Below are 23895 nucleotides of genomic sequence, written 5' to 3' on the forward strand. Positions count from 1 at the left end.
CTGGACACCTACCAGCTTGAACCCTTGAGCAAGTTACAACTTTGAGTCACAGTTTTCTTCTCTGAGTTGGGGTAAGCATCAGTGTCTGCGTGCTGTGGATTTTCATACGGATAACATGGAACCTCTCTTGTAAAGGTTAAGAGAGTTCCCAGATGCCCAGGCTATCCCTGGTAAAGGCAAGCTGTGATGACGATGATGGTCCCCAGGGTGAAGTGGGACATGGGCCCACCAGGAGGCTAGGCACAGACACCTCTGGATGAGCCCAGAGCAAGCCAGGTGCCTACTTAGTGGTGCTGCGCCCTTGAACGTGAGGCCTAGCATGAACATCCTCTTGTGTAAAATGAACCGTGGTAATGTTAAATGATAAAATACACACAAAAGTGCTTATCACAGTGCTTGGCACATAGTAAGTGCTCAATAAACGTTAAATGTCACAGATATAGCAGAATTAAAATAACAAAGTAACCCAAGGAAAGGCCACCTGGTAACGTCTCTTGGAAGGCAGCCAGTAAATCTCACTTGGCGCCACTTCTACCTGGCCTTGTTCACATTTTTGCACTCACTTAAGAATTTACGGAGCAGCCATCGTGTGCCTGGGAAAATGTGAATGGGGGTTGGCCAGATGCCCTCCTGCCTAGCACAGAATAAAACTGACTCGTTGTTCTTACAGAAACACTGTGCAACACCATCCCTGCCAGTGTGGCACGTGTGTCCCCTAAGAAACAGAATCAGCGTGGATAGCCGAGACTCTTTAAGCTTTAAAGCACTGATCAGAGATGAGAATTCTGCAGGTGGAAGAGGCTAGAAATGTGCCCCAGTCCATGGTTGAGGTCACTCTTGGCTGAGATGTCCCATTCCTGATATCCCTGTCATTCTGGAACTTCAACCACACCAGTGGCTTCAGTGACCCTCAAATGTGTCTCGTGACATTTGAACCAGTGATCTTCAAGGCCAATCTCAACTAGCAGCTCTTCCTTAGACCTGTCCCACCTGGCCACATTGGGCCATCTACTGTTAGACTGGGGTCCTCTGTCTTTTATCTCTGCATCTCTAATGGTGATAAGAACAATAGCAATAGCACATCCAGGTGGAGTGTCAACCTCCAGAGGACAGGGACCTTGCCCCTTCTGCCCACTGTTCCATGGCCCAGAACAGTGCGTGGCCATTGCAGAGAGGCAATGGCTGCTCATGGAAAGAAGAATGTTCTGGGCACTGCTAGGTGCTTTCCAAGTCTCTATGAGGGAAGAAACAGTATTATCCCCATCTCACAGATATGATAAGTGAGGGATGTCAAGTACCATTCCCAAGGCCAAGTCAATGCTGAGTAAGGAGCATTTACGATGGCGTTACGACCTGACAGACCCCATCATGAGTTGAAATGTGGAAAGTGGAAAATACATTCTCTACACCTAGCGTCCTGGATGTCACAGCGTAGCCACACAGCACACTGAGGAGACTGCTGGTTCCCCTTGTAACTGGGGGCTGCAGCTCGTGGTCCCCACAGAATCAGGAGAGAGAAGCAGACTGTGCATCACTCCTCCTGGAAAAGACTGAAATTCAAAACGTGCAGTAAGGTTTCTACTGACTGCATACTGTTTTTGCAACCTTGTAGAGTTAAAAAAAAAAATGCACACTGAGCTGTCATAGGTCAGGGGCCATTTGTATATAGTTCTCATTTCAGGGAGTGAAAATGTCAAATGGTTCCATGCAGTTACCTTGGCTGTTTGGAAGGTGGTGGGCAGTTTACAAGGGTAGGCACTGGGGCCTGGAAAAGGAGTCCAATACTGAGTGCTGTGAAGAGGTCGTGTGACAGAAAACTAGCTGTTGAGGACTGACCTGCAAGAGGCTATTACCAGCTCCTGAATTAATTGAGAAAAGGCGGGTCAGAAATGCCCCACATCACATTCTTGGAAAGTATCGAGGATCTGGGTTCAAATGCAGGTCTGTGTGATTTGTCCAGTGGACATTTCTATAAACAGAAGTGCGAGCCGCACATCTACAAGCTCATTCGTTAGCAGAAATGGGAGAAGGCGTGGAAGAGAGATTTTAGTGAAATTCTGCAGCTCTGTCCCTGAATAGAACTGATTTCATTATTTTCCGATTGAACTGTTTGTTTTTGCTGAAATATTAGCTGGTTGCTAGGCAACCGCTCAGAGAGCTACGATGCTGAACTTTTTTTGGAAACCGGGGAGGACCTCAAGAAGGGTGACATGAGCAAGTGTCTGGGGGTGCAGCCAGAGGGCTGCTGGTTAGCCTGCTCCGTATTGTGGGGTTTGAGAGTGATCTAGCTTCTTCTGCGCAGGCTGTGTAGACAGAAGTCCACGGTTTCCTCTCACAATAAGACTAAGCTTTCTGGGGCCTTGGTTTGGTGACCACTGCATAGAGAAGTGTCAGAGTACAGGTGATGGAAACCAAGCTTCCGGCACTTGGTCAAGGCTCAATTCATTGTAACCGTCATTTTTATTAGTCATATCTTCACAGAATCTGGGTCTAGCGTTTTGTCAGATATCAGTGCTGAAGAAGTCAGTCAATTAGGGGATCTGCTGGCCCTGCTGGGCTCCACAGCTAACAGCATCCCTAACCTCATCCCCAACCAGTGATATAATTCTGCTGTTGTCGGGATACATCTACTGATAATATATGGATCAGAAATAAATCCTTCCCAAATACTAGAAAAAATTCTTCCCAAGCCAATGACCAGTCAATATACTGGCCTTCAGAGGAAATGGACAGTAGATGCTTATTTAGGGCTTCTGATAGAATCATGTCCCTTACTGTTTTCTTAAATTCAGTGCCTAGGGAATATCCAGGTCATAGACTGGTGGGGCCTGGAGGAGCCGGGTGGGGGGGGCAGGTTCACTGCAGCCTGGGGACATGTATGGTCTGGCTTAGCAGCATTAAAAACTTATTTTTAGTAAGTTGCTGATATTAAAAGTCTTATGTAGAAATGCAGACTCCCAGGTCCTCTGCAGGACTGCCTGACTTCAGTCCTGGTCCCCTGGAGCAGGAATTCCATACGGCAGTGGAAAGTCTATGGTCTCCCTACTAGGTTGTGCTCAGTATTCTTGGGCAAGGTCTGCTTAGACAATAATTGAATTCTAGGAGCAATTTGCAGTATTTCAAACCCCCTGAGGGGAACCACAGGCACCTGGGATAAGGTGGCCGAACTGCAACCTCCAGCGATTCTGCATTAAGCAAAAATGTTAATTAAAAGGCAATATTAATTACCTCAAATTGAATAAGATGTTGATCATCAGTTAGGATCTTGGATCAGTAAAGCCCAAGGGGCCAACATACATGTCTGCTCTTGTATACTTGTTTTTAAACATGATGCCCATGAGGCAAAGTCATAAAACAGCCCTTGGAGAGTCAAGACCACAGTGTTGATGGAATGGGGCCTGTTCCCTTTCAACTCATCCGAGTGAAGGCTTCCAGGTGCTTCTTAAGAAGAGCCTAGAAAGTGGCGATGGGCAGGGTCCAGTCCTAAAAGCCTCTCTTTGATGGGTCCAGGTCGGGGGTGGGGGGTGTTGGTGGTATTGGGCCACACTCTTCTCCCACCTATCTGTTCCTTCCATCTCTGGAATCTGGTTTCAGAAGCTGCAGGAACAGAGGTGACCACATGGGGGCACCCTCAACCCACACACTGGGATTCAGAGCCTCAGAAGGAGCCTGAGCTGGGGAAAAACTCCATTTCTTAAGAGCCTGATACAGTCAGGAGTCCTGGTTCACAGAGCTCTGTGCTCCAGCACCTGCCTGCCTGCAAGATGTCCGGGTGCTATTATCAGAGAGCCCGAGAGGGCCTCCTCCCTGCTCACAAGAGGGGCTGATGCTATGAAACCCCAACATGACCCTGGAAATGAACCCAATCCAGTGGCTGGACACAGGCTGTCTTCCTTGCTCTGGAGGGATCAGGGCAGGGAGGCTGCTGATATGAAACCGGTGCTTCGGCTGAAGCATAAAAGGTTTAAAGAATGTTGGAGATCTTTTAAGAGAGAGGCACAGAGATAGGAAGGGGTTGGGAGGGACAGGGAAAGAGAGACAGAGATGGATGGAAGGAGGGCAGGCAGAGAAAAAGAGAGAAAGAAATCACATCCTGCCAAGTCACATTGTTTTGGACAGTCAGAAACTCCAGAGCAGCAACGTGGCCTTCAAACCTGGAATCCAACAGACCCTGGTTCTAGTCCTGACACAACCCTTGGACTTAAGCAGGGGATTTGGCCTCTCTGAGCCTCACTGCTACCCCTGGAAAATGGGGGAGGTATGCATGCTTTTGGATCCAACAGGATAAGAAATGCAAACCACCTCATGGACCTGGGAGCCAGGCAAGCACTGCCCTGGTAGTGGAGGTAACGCATACTGAAGAATGACAGTAGGGAAAGGCGGATTCTTTAAAAGTGTGGTTGGTGCATCTGTACCTAGGGAACGGAACCTTGGGCTATATGAATTCTAGTGTCTTTCAGTTCATGCTGTTTGTTATTCTGTAATAAATGCCACTCCCCACACAGCCAAGCAGCTCTCCGTCACGGCTTTCTCCAGCAGCTAGACGTTTGTCCTTCTAGGTGGGGACAGTTAGAAAAGGACATTGGAGATCCAGAGATGGCCTCGAGGTGAGATTTAGGCACATGGGTCCGGAGTCAGGGGTCTAGGTTCTGACCCCAGCTGCCCCTGTGTCACCTTGGGCCAGTGGCTTAGTCTTGTTCTACCTGAGGCAGGGTTTGCGGCAGGGTGGGGGGTGGGGGGGGTGAGATCCAACTTGTCAGGCACTCAGAACAGCTTCTGGCACCCAGCAAGCACTTCAATAGATGTTAGGCATCATTATCACTTAGATTTGTTTTAAAGAATAGGCAGTGATCTTTTTAGAACGGTTACGTGAAGGCTGTCTGATCCAAAACTGGAAGAGGGACAGTGTGTTTTCATAGATGCTATAGAAAGAGCATTAGACGGAAGACAGCATGCTTCCTAGACCCACCTGACACTTCATCATGCAAACTCGGGCCCCAGGCTGTTCCCCGGGACAACCGCCCCCTGGATCTCCCACACCTGGCAGGCAGAAGTTCTACCTCTGGGTGACCAGGCAGGCCGTACCCCGTTCTTGACCTCAGCTGCCCCATCTATGAAAACACTTGGCTAGAGCAGGATCCTAAGGGGCTTCTGTTCCGGCCCCGCACGACCCTACAAGCCTTCCAGCTCCAGGAGCAGAGTGGGCAGTGCCGGCCCAGCAGGTGCTTACCTGAGGTACTCATAGAGCCCGTACATGGGCAGGAAGTCGATGTCCGACAGGAACGTGTAGGGGGTGCTGATGTGCTTCATGGCCACGTTGCGCAGGAGGTTCACAGGGTAGAACTGGCCCTCCTTGTACACAATGTGGTAGCCCACGTTGTGGCGGCTCATGAGCACCTCGGAGCCCTGGGCGTAGCGGAGGAACTGCTGGGCCTCAGCATCCGACAGGTAGAGGGCCAGGCTGATGGGTCCCTCCCAGTGCTTGCAGATGGCCTCCAGCATCTGGAGCCTGGAAGAGAAAGGGGGGCAGGGTGTGAGGACCTGGCCCATCCCTGAATCATCTGCCAGGTCTCCTGTGGGCCTCTACCTCCATCCACCCGCAGGCAGTCCATCAGCTGCAAATCTGAACTGGTCTCAGAATATTACCCACTCAGTTCTCTTACCCACAAAATAGACATAAAAACATCTGCCATGCTGGCTCTCATCTTCTGCTTCCCACTGAACACAGGATAGCAAAAGTCACCTTGCACATAAGCCTCAGGCTCCTCTTTTCAATGGTGCCATGGTTTTGGATGCGCTTGCCCCCAAACCTTCATGCCCTGGAAACTGGGTTTCCAATGTGGTAGTGTTCAGGTGTGGAATCTTCCAGAGGCGGGGGCCTAGTAGGAGGTGGCTGGGTCACTGGAGGTGGGCCCTGGGAATGAATTAATGTACTTTTCATGGATCCTTGGCAAGTTCCCATGAAAGTGTTTTAGAAGAACAATTATCCTGAGCCCTGGATCCTGTCTTTAGTCTCACCATGGGAATGCTCACTCTTCTGCACAGAGCCATTTCCTTCCTGCTTCTTGGCCATCTTGTGATATTGTCAAAGGAACTGTCACCAGAGGCTGACAAGATGAGGCCGCCTCATCTTGGATTTGACTTGTAGCCTCTAAAACTCTGAGTTAAGTAATTCTCTTCTTTATAACTACCCTGCCTCAGCTATTTTATTATAGCAACAGAAAACAGACTAATGCAAAGGGGTGGGCTGTGACTACAGTAAACTATCCAAAGATCCGCATCCAGCCCAAACTCTTATACCTCTCCTCTCTCAGTCCAGATGGAAAATGGCTCTACGGATCTAAAGCAGTGAACAGCCACAGAAGAGTTAGACTAATGGAGGGCACTGCCTGAAAAGGAGCACCAAAACCAACAGGGAGAACATGAGAAACAACTAGAGTCATGGATGCGTTCCTACACTCCAGGCGCCTTCCAGGATTCTCCCAGCATCGTAGAGCACAGCTATTCTCCCCAGTTTCCTAATAATGGACCTGAGGCTCCAGCTCAGATTCTTGGACCTATCAACCAGAGATGTGTAGACAGGTACCTTGATGGGGCTTGAAGTGACTGAGAAATAATAACCCTGGGTGTTTGGCAAAGGGAACAGAAGGACGTGTGAATGTCGGGAACCCAAGGGCACCTGGGGTAATGTCTTCACGTTCAGGGCGCTTACTGCCTGGAGGCCAAGTTCACAAGGCTACCAGAAAGCACTGAGCCAAGGAAGTGGGGAGGCCAGAGGCCAGAGAAAGAAACAAAAGGAGCTTCTCACACGAGTGTTCTGGGGAAAGGTTTGAAAAGAAATCTATGAGGATTTTTCTTCTTTCTTTTTCTTTATCCCCTCAAAGGCATCAGAAATGCCTGGTACACAAAATCTATGGTTTAAAAAGACAGTAAAAGCCTATTTTAATTTTTCCCTCTTTCCAGAAAGAGGTTACATGACCAGAAGTCTTCTGGTCAGGATGTCTGTCCACTTTATTCAGACGATTACCAAGAAAGAGATTCCATGCATTTCCACGCTTCCAAACCAAAGAAAATGGGCACCTATCTCCTGTCAATGGCTTTCTCTCTGGACTTCCAGAGTTTTCTCTTAGTAACTCTGGTATTGTCTAGATTTGCCCCCTTTTCCAATATGGAAGACTGAGACACTCACCAGAGTAAAATGCCCTCCATTTTTCACCCTTGATCACATCCACTAACCAAACCAACCGGAGTCACCTGGTAAAGGTAGCATTCTGCAGGATGCCTCAGCTCGCTGACCCTGGCCTTGAGCCTCCACAGTTGGGCCCTGTTCTCTCCTGGGCTTGAGGGTCTGGGATTTTGAATGATCTCCCCGTGCCTCAGCTTCGTCTGTGTACAATGGTGGACTCCGTACTTCCAGGGAGATCTATTTGCACAAATCTTTTGTGAGCAGGAGAGTAAAAGGGCAAGAATCGTTTCTCGCATGCAGACTGTTGGTGTGAGTCGGGGGAAGGAGGTCATTGGACTGAGCAGGGGAGAGGGCGGCTTTGTTCTGGATTCTTCTCCTCACTGGGGTTTTGACTCTGTTTTCTAAGCAGGCAGCAAGCCTACCCGGCACAGCCCGTCTGCCAAGCTCTGCTGAGAGCACAGGAGAATGCAGGAAGCTACTGAAGGTTCTCAGGAGAATGGTGCCATTCATGAAAGATTAAGTTGAGCTTTATGGGAAATGGTGTCAGGTGCGTCCTGTGGAACCTCAGCCAGGAGTGTGTGTGCAGACGACACAACCCACATGTCTTCCAAGCCGCCAGCCCTCTCCAACATTTTCTAAGAATCAAACCTCTGCCAGGATGGGGACAACAGAGACAACCTCAGGTTCCCAAGGAGGACAACATGGAAACTGTGACAACCACAGGTCAATCCGTCCCCCTTACTTCCTACTTGCCAGGTGCCACCCACATTGTGGCTCTTATCATATCTAATGGCCATAGGAACTCTACAGAATTGAGACTCTGATCCTTGTTTTGCAGGCGAGGAGGTAAAGCGATTCTTTCAAGTCATGCAGCTGTCAGGTGCAGGAGATGGGTGGAGGTCTTCCTGACCGCAAAGCCCAGGTCATCAGCTGGTAAGAATGGGTGTTAGGTTGAGGACAATGCCCCCCAAATCTCTTCCCTTCATTGCCTGTTTCCCCCCAGAGGAGGGCCCTCCTCCCTTGATATCAACTTCTATCTATTCCTTCCTCCTCCCCAGTCCCTCTTGGGGGCGGCCTCCAAGACCCATGGCTGGCTGGCTCCTTGAGGGCTGTTTCTCTCCACATCTGTTCTGGGAGGGGCGCCCCTGCAGCTCTTGCTGTGTGGAGCTCGGTGCCCATCTTTCTCCAGTCCCCTCGACAGGAAGACAGAGTGCCCGGCACAGCCAGGGCTGAGCCAGTGCAGATTTCAGGAGACAGAGATCAATTCTAAAACCACAGAACTGTCCATTTGGAAAGGAGCTTTGAGATTTTCTTCTTTTTTTGCCTGGACCATTTTCATGATGAAAGAGGAAAGAGGTAAGTTTCACAGAGGGGTTGCAACTTGCTCAAGAGAACAGGAGGAGCCGATGAATTAGCAAACTCCAGAATCCAGAGGGGTGGACTCACCCAGCTCCTTTCCACTCCCCACAGAGCCCGCCCGCTGCTTCCTGCTGGGGAGGGGGAGGCAAAGCCTCGGGTGTCTGGCGGGTCTACTCTGGGGAGCCCCACTAAGTTGGAAAGCTGAACACACACAGTCTTTAGCTTACTAAGGAGCAGGCAAGGAGAAACCTAATGGCCAGGGTTGGCTGGGACTCCAGAGCATCTGTGGGCCTCCCTGGCTTCTGTTGGAATGGGACACGCTCACCCTACCAGCTGGCCCACCCCCCTCAGGTACACTGCAGCAAGAGACGCTGCCTGGGACACGATCATAGCTTGCAACTGTGGGTTCTGGGGTCAGACAGTCCTGGATTTGACCCCTGTGCTGAGTCAGTACACATGGGAAAGAGCTCTGAGCTTGGAGCTTCAGTTTCTACCAATGTTCATGGGACAGAATAGCTTACAAAATAGCTATAAATCATTCTTCTCTATTCACATCCTTTGGGAAGACTCTCCCACACTGACCCTGGCCTGGCCCCACCTCACTTGCTTCAGTCTGTGGGACATTAGCAAACATTACATTAACAGAGGTTTTAAAATGTGCAGGTACAGCAGGTCCTTTGGAAACCTTGTGACTACCACCATGCGGACAAGCCCCTACTGCCTTGCTAGATGACATCCAGATATCCCCATGGACCTGGCTAATAGCCAGACAACCTGCAGAAGAGTTACCCAGGTTGACAGCAGACGGCTGAATGGGTCCAGCTAAGCACAGGCCAAGCTGCCCAGCCACGGAATCCTGAGTTCACTAGAGTGGTCATCTTAAGCTGCTAGGGCAGGATAGCTTGTTAAACAGCAATGGGTAGCTGATACAATATCTAAGTGGAGTTGACCCCTAAATGATATGCAGCTAGACATATAGCAGGTGCTCAGCATAGGACAGCCATGATTTCCCTTGGGGTTCCATCTTTGCCTTTCAAACAGGCATTCACCCGACAAATACTTATCATCTCCAATGTGTCTGGATGCTAGACAGACAAGGTTCCTGGATGTCTGGGTCTTGTGTTCCAGGGAGGAGACAATAAGCAAACCAAACTCAGTTCAATCCAGATGGAACTAAGAGAGTAGAGAGACAACAGGACAGACAGTGGCTGTGTGGGCTGGCCTAGGAAGGCCCTCTCCAGGTGACATTTGAGATCTAGAGCTATGTGTGTCTGCTGGTGTCTAACTCAAACTTCTATGTAGGAATCCTAACCCCACGGTGATGGCAATAGGAGGTCGGACCTTTGGGAAGGCTTGGTTCCTAATGCCCTTATACAGAGGCCCCACAGAGCACCCTTCCCCTTACACCACTTGAGAATAGAGTTGGAGACTCAGCCATCCATCAGCCAGAACATGGGCCCTCCCCAGACTCTGAGCCTGCCAGCACCTTATCCTTGGACTTGCCAGCCTCCAGAGCTGTGAGAAATGTGCTTCTGGAATTTTTTTTTTTTTTAATAGTAGGCAGGATGGCCCAAGACACCTACATAAAGAGCAGGAGCAGCTTGTGAATGTCCGGGGTGAGCTGCCCAGAACAACCTGCAGCAAAAGTGAGTCCAGCTCAGTCAAGCAAGAAGCAGGGCCAGTGGGACGGACTGTGTGTGGGAGAGGAGCAGGCGTCTGGCTGGGCCTTGAAGGCCACGTGGGCAGTGGGCTCGCTGTTCCAAATGCAGTGGGGATCACCGGGGACTTCAGGGCTGGGACCAGATTTAAATGCTTCAAAGAGCATGCTGACCATCACAGGGAGAAGTACTTTTCACTCTCAGAAAAGGGCTGGGGCTTCCCAACACTGGTCTGATGAGTGGTTCATTTAAAAAGACCTCCCCACACACACCGGAGGTTCTGGTTCAGGAGGTCTGGGCCGAACCCAAGAACTTGTATTTCTGGTCTCTCTTTTTTGCAAAAAGCAGAGAGGACATCCACCAGTCAGACGATACCTTCAATGGTGGTTAGTTCTTCAACAACTTTGACAACAGGACACCAGAGAACGAGTGTCTCCCCCTGGCCAGGTGTCAGAGGACAGATGCCCTCCCCATGGAGTGACTGACAGAGATGCCGGCACCACGGCATGGCCAGTGACACTCATTCTCTCTGAGTGGAAATCTGCAGGGAGACGGCATGGGGGTGGCCTGTCGACTCCCCTAATTTATTGTGGCATTCACGTAGGGCTACTTCTGACTCAAAGGTTTACAAACACACCCGAAGTGTTTCCCAAATTAAAAATCAATCCAACAGGCACCAGTCAGCGTGCTGTATCATAATTGGATGTGCAGCACAGAAGGCTGGGGAATTTCTCCCACTGCACCGCCGTGTGCTCTTAGAATTTCTGAGCATGTCCTGCTCAGTGTCTGTCAGGGGGACCTACAATTCCTTGGGTTCTCTGAGGTATTGCCTGGATGGCAGTACTTGTCACCGTGCATTGGGGGTAGCAGGCATCTGCTATGCTTGGCATGTGTGTGCTTTGGGAAGGGAGGCCCCTGTGGCCAGCGCTTGCTGCAGACAGACAGGGGACCAGAGATTTCTTTGAATGAATGCAAGAAAGGTCCTGCCAGGATCACCAATGGCCCAGGCTGGGGGTGGGGGGTGCTTCCCTTTGCACTGGGAGGAGAGGTTTGGTTTCCTGATATTTATCTACTGATAGTAAGTGTGTAAAAAGGATGAGTCTGGGTTGTTAACTGAACACATTTTCCTTCTGCTGATGTGTGAATCCCAAACAGCAGATGTATAGCCAACAATGAGGTAAAGACACAGGATGAAATGTCAACTACTTACTGGACATTTTACATCCTCTTATTTTAGAGCATCCAGATAACAATCCCTGAGCTCGACAGTATCACTTCGCAGATAAAGTGAGATTCAAAAAGGCAAGTACCTGGAGCAAGCACAAACAGCTGGGAAGGGCACAGCTGGACTCTGAGTCCAGGTCTTTCTTGTTCTCTTTTCCTCCCTCTCTACCTGCCTCCACAGGAGGCTCATGTGCATGCCATCTCTATCTGATGCTGAATATGCACCAAGGGCTGTCAGACTCTCTCATTTAATCCTAACCAGGACCCCGGGAGGTGAGTGTTTTCAACCCTGTCTTACAGGAGAAGACAGAGACCCAAAGACACAAAGTCAGGATCGTCAGCTGAGGAAAGAAGGAGCCGGCGGAGTGTGAACCAGAGCTCCTCGTCCCAAGGCCTAGTGCCTTTCCACAAAGCATTGAGTTTGGTCACAGGTTCTGTTGTCACTGCGGAATGTACGTTGGGGCTAAGTGCTGGGTTTGCGTTCTCATTGGATCTTCACAAGGACCTTAGAGATGATGATAATGAAGATATTATTACCATTCCCAGATTACTGAGGAGGAAACTGAGGCTTAGATGAAGTGACTTTGTCCAAAGGTCAAACTCAAAAGGTGGCAGAGGCACGAAAGAACCCTCAGTGTCTGATGCTAAGGGATCACATGATTGATTGCATGAATTTCTTCATGGCAATGCCACTGTTTACTCAGATTAGAAAGCATGTCCAATTTCTTTGGTGGCCACAGGCCATTAATCTTGACTTAGAATGTTTTGCTCTTAATCCAAATGCATTATGGGGAGGTGCGGGTGGGGCAGGGGAGAAACCCAGTGCTGGGAGAGATGGGAACCTGGGCTTAGGCAGGGCTCACTGGATTGTGCAGGCTGAGGTATCTGAGCCTCAGGTACTGGGGACCTGGAGGCTATTGACTGTCATTGGACACTCACATGAGGAGGTCAGATCTTACACTCATTGTGAGAGACGTGGAGGACGGGGAGGAGGCACACTGGGGAAGACAGGGCTGGTGTGGCCAGGTGACTTACTGAGGAGCAGAGGGTGGGGGAGCTTAGACAGCCGCACTGAAAGGTGGGTAGAAGGCAAAGGGACATGGGAAATCAGGGTGTGACTCCAGGACACTGGTCTAGGTCAGGTGCCTGTGGGGCATCGTGGGTGCCTGACAGACTTGAGCCACGAGGCCTGGCTGCCTCCTCTGGTTTCCCCACTGCCCACCTGGCTGAGCTCCTCCCCCCTCCTCCCTCCTCTTCCCTGAGCCCCAACCACACAGTGCTGCGTGCGCCTCCTTGGAGAAGGAGAACCTTCCTTCCTTCCTTTCATGTGCCCTACCCTCAGGCCACCCACCCCAGCTGGCTCAGGAGACACCTTCCCTCTGACACACGCCCCAGGTCTTCCTTTCTCCATCCCTGGGGGGCGGGGATCCTCCTGTAGGTTTCATGGCACCTGCCAGGGCCTCCCCTGCCTCCTGCCGGGCACTCAGAACTCGGGGATGTCTGTCCCAGGACCTATTTATCTGCCACAGCCACAGCTGGCGGACTCTAAGGGGGCCGCTGAGATTTCCACCTCCTGGTTACACACCCTGTTGAATCCCTTCCCCTTGGGAATATGAGGGACAGATTCTCAGCTGGCCATGCTGTCAGAGGGCCACGTGGCTAGGACCTGATAGAAGCTTCCAGATCTAAGAAGGACCTCAGTCAATAGCCAGCAAGGAAACAGGAACCTCAGTCCTAGAACCGGACTCTAATAAAGTGTGAAGGAGCTTCCAAGTGGCTGACTCCTCCCAGATGACCTCACAGCCCCAGCAGACATCTTGACTTCAAGACCCTGAGCAGAGGACCCTGCGGACGCGCCTCCAGGCTCCTGACCCACAGAAACTGTACGGTAATAAACATGTGTTTTCTTGAGTTTCTACATGGGTGGTAATTTCTTACATGACAATAAGAAACAAATACCCTGCCTGAGTCCCAAGTGGCAGGAACGGGGTCTTCATACAGATATTCCCAGCCCTAGAGCCCTGGCACATGAATACGAAGACACTTATATGGGCTGTGTGATCGCATGGACTTGGAGGTGAGAACACTGAGGACAGGGAAGCATTGGTCCTGCTTAGAGCTGTGTGGGGCTGAGTGACCAACCGTGACGCTTCACATCCACCCACCTCCTGGCATCCAAAGAGATGGCTTAAAAAATATGAGTTAGATCACCTGATTGATTGCATGAATTTCTTCAATAACTTCTTACTGTACTTTGAATAAGATCCAAATATTTTACGAACACCCAGTGTTCCATGATCTTATCCCATGACACCTTCCTCCCAATCCCCTGAAACTTCCCTTCATCTTCTGCCAGGTTTTTGAATATGCAGAATCCCTTCCCTCCATGGGGGCTTTGCACTTGCTCAGTTGTCTGCTTGGAAGGCTCTTCTCTCAGCAATGCATGTGCTGAGTCTCTCCAGGTCTCTGTAGCAATGTCCCCTCCTCAGAGAGATGCCCCTTAACCATATTGCCTAAAGAAGGTCCCCCAACATGCCATTGGTGTTATCTGTCCCTGTTCCTGCAAAGCACTTATTACAATTATAATTTTATTTAATTATTATTGCTACTTATGCCTCTTGCCTTGGTTGTATACCACAAGCTTAAAGCAAACAACGCCAAGGACTCCACCTCCACAAAGATTCTTAAGTAATGGGTCTGCCATGGCCCCTGGATGTGAATTTGCTATAAAAGCTCCCACGTGGTTCAGTTTGTCCAAGGCCAAGATTGGGAAACATCGCATCAGACTGCACATTATATAAGGGCCAGGCTCAGTACTGTTGGCAACGCTGGACGAAGGTTTGTTGCATCCATTCACATACATGGAAAAGGAATAGCAAATACCTCCCTGGGGCTCCAGACTGCACATCCCCTCCCCCACTTTTTTCATTTTTTAAAATTTTAATTTGTTATATATGACAGCAGAATGCATTTCAATTCATAGTACACATAGAGAGCACAACTTTCACGTCTCTGGTTGTACACAAAGTAGAGTCACACCATTCCTGTCTTCATGCATGTACTTAGGGTAATGATGTCCATCTCATTCCACTGTCTTTCCAACCCCATGCCCCTCCCTTCCCCCCTTCCCTTTTCCCCTTTGCTCTATCTAGAGTTTATCTAATCCTCCCATGCCCACCCCCCATTATGAATCAGCAGCCTTAAATCCGAGAAAACATTTGGCATTTGGTTTTTTGGGATTGGCAAACTTCACTCAGCATTATCTTCTCCAACTCCATCCATTTACCTGCAAATGCCATGATTTTATTCTCTTTTAATGATGAATAATATTCCATTGTGTATACACCACATTTTCTTTATCCATTCATCTACTGAAGGGCATCTAGGTTGGTTCCACAGTTTAGCTATTGTGAATTGTGCTGCTATAAACATTGATGTGACTGTGTCCCTGAGGTATGCTGATTTTAAGTCCTTTGGGTATAGACCAAGGAGTGGGATAGCTGGGTCAAATGGTGGTTCCATTCCCAGTTTTCCAAGGGTTCTCCATACTGCTTCCCATATTGGCTACACCAATTTGCAGTCCCACCTACACTGAATCTGAGTAGGGCTTTCCCTCGAAAGAATCAGCTCTTTCCATGACCCACAGCCAACAGCAGCCGCAGGAAAAATAAGGTCCTCGTTTGCAATGTGGGGGAGGGGCTGAGACACCAGCCTGGCCCTATCTTATCCTAAGATTGTGAGGCCATCTCCCGCTTGGCCATACCTGTCCATGGAGAGCTGGGCAACCAGGGTGACGTCGGTGCCGTCTGCAGCTGGCTCGTACTCGTAGTGCAGGAAGTACAGGTGGGTGCGGTGCACGGTGAAGCGCTCTCGCCGGAACTCATAGCACAGGTCGTCCTCATCGAGCTCCGACAGCTGCTTCTGGAGCTGCAAGGCAGGAGGGCACAGGGCTTGGGGACGAGAATAAATGCTCCAAGGGGCGCAAGAGCTGCCAGCAAGCTCTGCCCTCTCAGAGTTTATCACACATTGGGGCCTTGTTGGTGGTTTGGCAGATGCAGGAAGAATCTCCATCTTCGTTTCCCCAGAGATTGAATCTAATTTCAAAAAGGCAATCATGAAGGACAGAAGCCTCACCATCTGAGGGCTGAGCCCCGCTTAGCTAGGAGCAATGGTCATGCTCACTGACAAAGGTATAACCTGCCACTCTTCCCTGTAAACCAGGTGACCCGGAAGAACAACCAAAAATGATAACAGGGAGAAAGTCCAAAGAGGAGAAAAACCCACACAGGAGGGACCTCCATGTGACCTGATGCTTTTCTTCCCCTAGGGCTACAGATTTCAATCTTTGGGCCAAATATTGTAAAACAAACCAAACAAATATATAAACAAAACTCTTATTTCCTTTAATTTTACCTATGTTTAATCAACATCAAAATAACCACTTTTTTCCCTCTTCTCTCTTTTTTCCCTAACTCTAAGAAATTCTCACTCATTAATCTGTTGCAGAAGTCTTCAGCTCTACTTCCTCCTACCTGGACTGGTGGAGACAGCAGGCTGGCCCGTTACCCAGGAGCCTGGATGCTCATGAGATATGCAAATACTGATATGCAGATGCCGCTGCCCAGGCCACACCCTCTTGCTACACCCCACAGCAACCGATAACCACAGGATGAGGGCACCTGGGTTACAGATGAACAACTGGAATTAAAAAAAAAGCAAAAACAAAAACACAACAAAACTGGGTACAAAGCTCATCCTCAGTTATAGAAACAGGATCTGCAGATGTGGAGTGTGCAGAGAATGGCCTGGGAAGAGCAAGGGAGCTTTAAGGGTGATGGAAATGACCCACATCCCAACTGGCATGATGGTTACCAGGGTGCACACATTTGGGGACACTTGCCTAGCGGCAGACTAAGAACAGTGGGGCCTGTTGCATGCAGTTTGTATTTCAGTATAATTGACTTCTATAAAACAATAATTTGCCAACATTCACACAATTGGTTCCTATGTTTCTTCTGTTACATCCGCTTTCTCCATCACTTGATAACATACAGTTGAATATAGACTAAAGTTTTTGTGTCTAGAGTTACCAATCTGGCTGAAAGGAGTAGAAGGAATAATGTTTTTCTAAGGAGATGCTTTTATTTTTTTAAATTTCAAAACCACCATACATTAACTTGCTTCTGTATGGCTTTCTATCAGTTAAGACCACAGCCTTGTTAGATCACGCTATGATGTCATTTCTTAAGAGTTGTGCTGTGGTGGATGATTCTATTAATTGCTCTAATTCTTCATTCCTTTCCCCACAGTATCCTACCCTTTGCAGTGGGGCTTATGACAGAGGCTGGGTCTATCTCTCCAACCACTGAATGTGGACTGGACCTGTGATGGGCTTTTGCTAAAAGAATGCAAAGGATCAATGTCATTCCCATTCTGAGGTGAGCCTTCAAGAGAAAATGCATGTAATTCTTGCACTTCTACCACAGCCAAGAGAAAAGGTCTAGCCTGCCCCAACAGGACCAACAGCTGGGGCAGGGCACATTCTCCTCAATTGCCCCAGTCATGTGATGGGTCCTGTCAAGATCAACCATTCTGCTTCAACAAACGTTTCTTGGGTCATTGAGGTTTTATGGGGTTTGAAGAAGAGAAAACTAATAATGTAAATTAGCATTGTGTGGGGGGCCCTTTTACATTGCAGGGTCTGCACCACCTATCTAAGGACAGTTGCTCTCCTGAGTCTTTCAAGGGTAAATGCTTGCTCATAGCCTCTACAGATGGCTCTGTACAACCCAAATGTAGTCCCATATTTCCAGATGCTCCTTGGGGAATCTGTTGAGATCTAGTGTCTATGGGATGTTATAGGCTACCTTTAAAATTTTTCCAATGAAAAGACTGCAATCAGGGATATTATCCAACTTTTCAAGTCAACTTGATGGCCTTGCCCATATGAAGATTCCCCTATGCCAACTTTTTTTTTTCCTTTTTTGGTACGAGGGATTGAACCCAGGGGCACTGAACAACTGAGCCCTTTTTAAACTACTTTATTTAGAGACAGGTTCTCACTGAGTGGATGGGGACCTCACTAAGTTGCTGGCACTGGCTTTCCTAATCTTCCTGTCTCAGCCTCCTGAGCCACTGGGATTACAGGCATGTGACACCATGCCCAGCTATAAGACCAGGAGCTGGAAGTCTCAGTGCAGCTAAGATCCTATGAGCCAGCTCACCCCTTATCAAAGTCCTACATATCAATGTAGGACTAAATCCCAATTTCCTTGGGGACACTCACACAAAGCTTTCTCTGCCTGTCACCCCCACATATTCAGTACTCCTATCAAGGATCTTCCCTGTGATTCCAAACCTGTTTCCCTCCACATCTCTGACTTTCTTCCATGTCATGTTCTTCCCCCGCTGCTGGCCCTCCTTCACCCCACCCTACTCTTTTACACCTAGGGACCTTCTATTTACCTTTCAAAATTTAGCACAGACAATGTAATATACCATCTCTCTGAGACCTTTGCTGGCTGTGCCCAGTTCCATGATCCTTCTTTTCTGTGCTCCAAGAACAACTGCCCCATGGCTCCATGAAAGCATTTGTCAACTTGAACTGCAATTATCTGAGGGCAACTACCTTGGTGACACGGTGACACCTCACTCTTGGAAGTGCTCCATACCCATGTATTGCATGCATGAAAAGTATCTGCAGACAAGAAGACTGGGATCATGGGGAAGACCCATCCCTCCAGTTTCCTCCCTTGTCCTCTAATTATGTGCACAGAAGGTGACCAATAAGTCCATTCCTAAATCCATTCTTTGCCTGCTATTTGCAGTTCAAGGGTCTATGATGGCTGAAAAGATTTTGGAGAGCAGACAAACAGGCACCAAGCTCTGCTCGGGGAATCTGAGAGTGTGTGCCTACTTGTTCCCTTCGGTGCCCACCAGTGACACACCAAAGATGCCTTGATGGTGGGGAAGGCCGTTTCAGATTCCCAAGGTCACTCGGGGAGGTCAAATCTGGCCTTCACCCCTCTACCACCTGGCTCCTTTCCAGGAAAGATGCTCCCCAGGCCTCGGATGGAGATGCCTCTCCTGCCTGACCACTGCAGGCAGGCGGGTGGGTTATTAACCTTACCCAGCTTTGATTTCCTTAACTGTAAAAGGGGGATGGCAATGGTACTAGGGGATGGTGAGAGATGCTGTGTACAAAAAGCCCAGTGTTTGGGTAAAAGGAGTGACTCATCAGACATCACCTGCTATCACAGTTATTAGGACACTAGTAGGAGAGGAGACACCTGGGCCTGAGGACACCTGAAGTGGACTGTATGTCAAGGGCCTGGGGGATGCGGGGCTGGCTGAGTGGGGTGACCCTCTGATTCATGAAGAGCAGGCAGTGTGGCCAAGCCCGTCTCCTTGAGGAACTCAACTGTGACTATTAACCCACCGATATCCTCTCCCTCACCAGAGCTGCAAAAGAGCAAAGATCACCTTTCCCATTCAGAAAACAGACATCTGCGAAACTCTTTTTGCAAGAGAGGGGTTCATTGTTTTCTTCCCTTGGTTTTGTTTTGTATTTTGAATGTGTTCATAAAGGTACACACACGGCTTCCAGATCTATGAACAGAAGAGAGGGAAAGTGTGGGGCCGTGTGCCTGGAAGAGCAGGCAGGCAGGCGCCTGTGGAGAGAGGGGCTCTCCCTGGCCTGGGGATTATCCTCCCTGTGGGAAAGAGCACTAATGACCAGGGGATGAAAAATGCATGTGTGTATGGGGCTTTCTCCTCCCCTTTACACACACGCACACACACACATGTGCGCGTACACACATACACACGCACACACATACACACGCACACACATACACACACACACACACACACGTGCACAGACATTCCTTCCAACAGGGGAAAAGACACCCCAGGTCAGTGGGTTGCAGAGCCATTTTCTAGAGAGCAGTTGTGCAGTGGTGGGCTCAGGTAAGGGCTGAACCTGACTAATCTCTGAATCCCCTGAGCCTGAAACCTCTGGAGCTTCAGGTGAGGTCAGCAAGCCTCTGTGGGATGTGCTCAGCCCCTCCCTGCATGGTAACACAGGGAGCCGTGGTCAAGGAAAGAGCTTCCAGAACTACCATGGCCAGCTTGTCATGGCAGGAAGTGTCACCAGCGTCCTGTGGGATAAGTGGCCTCTCTCTGTGAACTCTGCAGCACCACTAATGTGATTCACTAGAATCTATCTCCCAAGCTCACCTGGTGCTTAACGAGTGGGTTCTAGGAACCACGCCAGGTACTGTGGGAAGCTGCCAGACACACCTGTCCGCAAGACTGTAGGTCCAGCAGATATCATCCTGGGCTTTGGTATAATATTTATCACTACTGTGACTGTCACCTATATTCAGCTGTTATGGACAGAACACCTACTATGTGCTAGGTACAGTGCCAAAATTCTCTGCTGCATTGCTTCATTAGTTTAACCCTTCAGCACATATTTCTTACACAAAAGAGAAAATGGAGACTCAGTCTTTGGATTTCAAACCATGGACCTTTCACAGCACAATTACTTCTTCCCTGGACAGACGTGAAGGTCAGAGAGGCTGAAGGTACAGTGTTCTGTAAAGAAAGCAGGCCATAAAAATGTATATGCATTACGGTCCCCAAACAGACAAATGCAAACTAGCAAAAAACCCTAGAAAATAGATCAAAGGGAACATTATGAGGTTAACAAAGATTTGTCTCTGAGTGATGGGTTCAAAGATAAATTTTATTGCTCCTTTATACTTTTCTGTAGTTAACTGATTCCCTGCAATTTGCTCAAATGAGTTAATGCATGCGAAAGTGCTTTGTAAACTGTAAAGTGCTATGCAAACCTGAGCAATGTGCTCTATGATTACATTATGTGCCTTTTCAGATTCTAATACGGGCTTTTTTATTGCTGATGTTATCTCAAGAGGAAGACTCTAGCAGCTTAAAATCAGCCTCTCTTTCACCCAGGGACGGGATAGTGTCTCTGAAGAGACTGAGTGGCAGGGACTGCTTTCCTTCAGAGGGTCTGAATGCTACCCTACTCCGCTCTTCAACCACAGGAGGAACACAGGGCTCCTGGCAAGCAAGTCACAGAAACTAAAGACAGATTTCTCCTGAGATCAAATGCATTTACTAAATTGCTTCTCTGGGCAGCCAGCTGAGGCACAGGGAGATTTAGACTCAAGGGAAATCGGCCCTTTAAGCGGTTTGCATTTATTTTCTTCCATCCCTAAGGACAGTGGCCTAGATTGACCTTTGAGCTGCTGGAAATGATGGGTAGACATGCCAGAGGGTGTAGAGGGGTGGAAGTCTGTCCCAGTTCCTGGCCTAACGAACTTCTGTTCACAGCTGGGCAAAGCAAAAGACTCAGATTATGGGCATAAAACTGGAAACTGAGACCCGATCTCACTGACACTCATTTTCTCTGAGACCTTGAGAAAGTCCAGACAAAGAGTTTGGGATTCAAAAATAACTCTGGAAGACCAGGGAATGTGCACCCAGCCTGGCAGGGACTCTCATTTCACCCAACCAGCTCCCCAGGTTAGGGTCCCTATCAGTGTGATAGGAAGACCCCGTCCTCTGAAAGGCTGGGCCACTTGTTCCGGGTTTCACGATGAGTGAGCAGAACAGCTGAGATTCAAACCTGGGTGAATCTGTTCCGAGTTCTTGCAGTCACCAAACCACTGCAAGGACTCCTCAAGCAGGGCTGAAGAGGACTCAGTACCCGCATTCCTCAAGGCAGCAGAGGCATGGTGCTCACCAATAGCCACCTTATCTCTTCCTGGGCACCCAGCTAGGCTGCATTTCCAAGTTCCTTACAGTCTAGGGTAACCCTGTGGCTGATGTCCATGGAACTTGGGCTGGCCTGGGTCAGCCTGGGCACCACTTCTGAGCCTCACTGAGGTACAGTGCTCACTTTGTTTTCTGGGCTGACAGCCAGAGAAAGAGCATCCAGAAGAAGGGTCTAGGACTTCATGGAGGGCAGAGCCACAAGGTGGAAGGAGTCTGAGTCTGAGCCTGGAGAAGAGTCCCCTGTTGAACAGGAGCACCCATTTGGACTTGCTGTGAGCATGACTTCTAGCAAGCTAAGTCCTCTGACAGCTGCTTGTGGACTTTGACAGGCACTGCACTCTCACTGGGAAGCAAGGGCCTCAGAGTACAAGGGACCAAATGAAGTCTAGGAGGTCACTTGTTTGGTTTCTTCTCGAGACTTCTTTTCCCTCTGGGTCTTAGAGAAATCAATAGAAACACTGGGGAATCAATTAACACTCAAGAGAGTTCTTCTACCTTCAACGTTACTTTCACCTTTTGGTGGCCTTCATCTCCACTGTTTGATTTGTCCCTCCCCACACCTGTTTGAGACAGGCAGGGCTGGCCTCACTCTCCACGGCAGAAAGATGAAGAAACAGGGCACAGGAATCCCCTCCTTGGTTCCTGAAACCTGACCAGGCATTCCCTGTGGTCTTCACAAAGCAGTTCAGTTTTATTGGATCACACCGATGGGGAGGGAGGGAAGGACCATGGTCATCTGCTTTGTGTGTTAATCAACAAATTCCAGGAACCCAAAAGATTTTTTTTTTTAATCAAGAAAACACCATGAACCCCCTTCATTCTTCCATGGGACGGGGGGGCTGCACCCAGGGCTCTTCAGTGAAGGCTCAGACAGGGTCGGCCAAGGCATGGTGGCCTCTGTCCCAGGTATTCATATATCACACACAATTAATCAGCTCTGGCTTCACGCTGTGCCTCTGCTGGGAATGGGAAACGAGCCCCGTATCTGCACCTCCATTGATCCTGTGGTTTAGAAGGAGAGGCAGAGGGGTGACAGTGTCATCTTAACATGAACACAGCTTGGTTTGGGGAGGGGCCATGTGCCATGTGCCACGTTGACCTAAGCTCCTGTCTTTCCTGATTTAGTCCTCTTAAGTCAACCAGGCGGGAATCACTGCCACTTGCATTTGCAGATGAGGCACAGGGAGTCTGAGTGGATGGCCTCCAGTGCCCCAGCTGGCACTCCTGAGATGTTGTGTGTGGCAATCTTATGCTGCGCTGCCTCTGACCTAAGGCATAAATAAAAGGGGAAGGGGGTGTCACTCGGGGGATGGGGAGTCTGACAAAAGGAAAAAGGGAGAGTGAGCAACTCTGCTGAGCACCTGGCCAGTGTGCAGAGATGGCCACCAGGGACGGGCAAGAGGGCCAGGGGCAGGCTGGAGCTGGACAGGCGCCAGGCAGTGGGCCACCGGGGAAAGCCTGAGGTTTCAGTTTCTGCCCAGGGAGGTTCTTGGCCCTGGGGCTCCTCTTCCCTTCCCTCCCTGGGCTCGGGGGCAACACTATCATTCTTTAGGCTCTGGAGCTTTTGAGGGTCACTGGCGAGCAGCCCTGGGCAGCCTGTCACAGGGCTCTGGGCACTGTCCAGCCTGGGCCCTGCTGCCCACCGCTGATTGAAGAGCCAGTGACATACAGCTGCACGCGAGAGCAGGAACGCATTCCGGTTTTCCCCCAGGGCTCCTCGGGGACACAGCTGTTTCCACACAGCCATCTGTTCCTGGCGGTGCGGCTCTGGATGACGACATGCAGTGTTTATAGGATCTGCTCTTATGTGTCTTATTTTTAACTTCTAATTGAGCCCTGGTGATACTGTTGTCTTTCCCCTTAGTGGGCTCGGGATGGGGGACACGGTGCACAGGGGGCCAGCCCGCCACCTTCTCAGCAGGACCTCAGAGTGGTGGTCAGGGCACACTGGCCACCCTAATCCCTTCAGCTCTCTTAAAACAGCCTGTGAGGGCTTACTTACTGGCCATTTTACAGGTGAGAAAATTGAGACTTACAAAATGCTAGAATATGCCCCAAATTAGAGATCTCGCACAGGGCTGGATTTCCTGATTCCAAACATGGGGATCATCCTGGCATACCACAAAGGCTTCAAGAAAATACCTTGTTACAGTTTATTCATTCAACAAAAATTTTTTTTTTTGATCAGGAACCAGGCGATCTTCAATAGGCACAAAGATATACTGATGGATAATCAACAAAATTAATGTCATGAATATTTTGACTGGTTTTAAGGGCTATAAAGAAAATGGAAGGAAGGAGCCCTGGGGGATAGGCATGCTGTGGAGGGGTGGTCATTGTGATAATATGGACACAATAACAAATACCTGCAGGATTAACTAAAGAGGAAGAAAAACTAAGTAAAACAATTAGGAGAGCCCAGGAATCACCAGCCCTTATTATTATGCAGCTTCCAAATATGCAGCTGCCTGTACCTGTGAAGCACAGTCCTGGTCTTGTGCCTTTAGATTAGGCAGAACTGGTCTCAAATGCTGGCCCCATTCTTTAGGGGTTGTGTGACTTTGAGCAAGTAACTCATCTCCTCCTGGGGCTCTGTGCAGTGTGACCCACGAAGCCTCCCTCCCACTGTGGTGAAGATGCTGATTGCATGTCCCTTCCTCTTCC

General features: G+C 49.3%; 1 protein-coding gene across 9 annotated transcripts in view; it reads right to left on the minus strand.

The window, feature by feature from the left end:
- Nucleotides 1–23895, minus strand: part of Large1 (LARGE xylosyl- and glucuronyltransferase 1) — a 492360-nt gene that overhangs the window by 21797 nt on the left and 446668 nt on the right. For all 9 annotated transcript variants that reach the window (XM_076855085.2, XM_076855088.2, XM_076855087.2 and 6 more), the window contains 2 exons: nt 15191–15354; nt 5231–5509 (listed from right to left, as the gene is read on the minus strand). In XM_076855085.2, the coding sequence (XP_076711200.2) occupies nt 5231–5509; nt 15191–15354 (443 nt within the window). The remainder of the gene's footprint in view (nt 1–5230; nt 5510–15190; nt 15355–23895) is intronic.

This window comes from Callospermophilus lateralis, chromosome 4, assembly GCF_048772815.1.
Source record: "Callospermophilus lateralis isolate mCalLat2 chromosome 4, mCalLat2.hap1, whole genome shotgun sequence".
NCBI lineage: Eukaryota > Metazoa > Chordata > Mammalia > Rodentia > Sciuridae > Callospermophilus > Callospermophilus lateralis.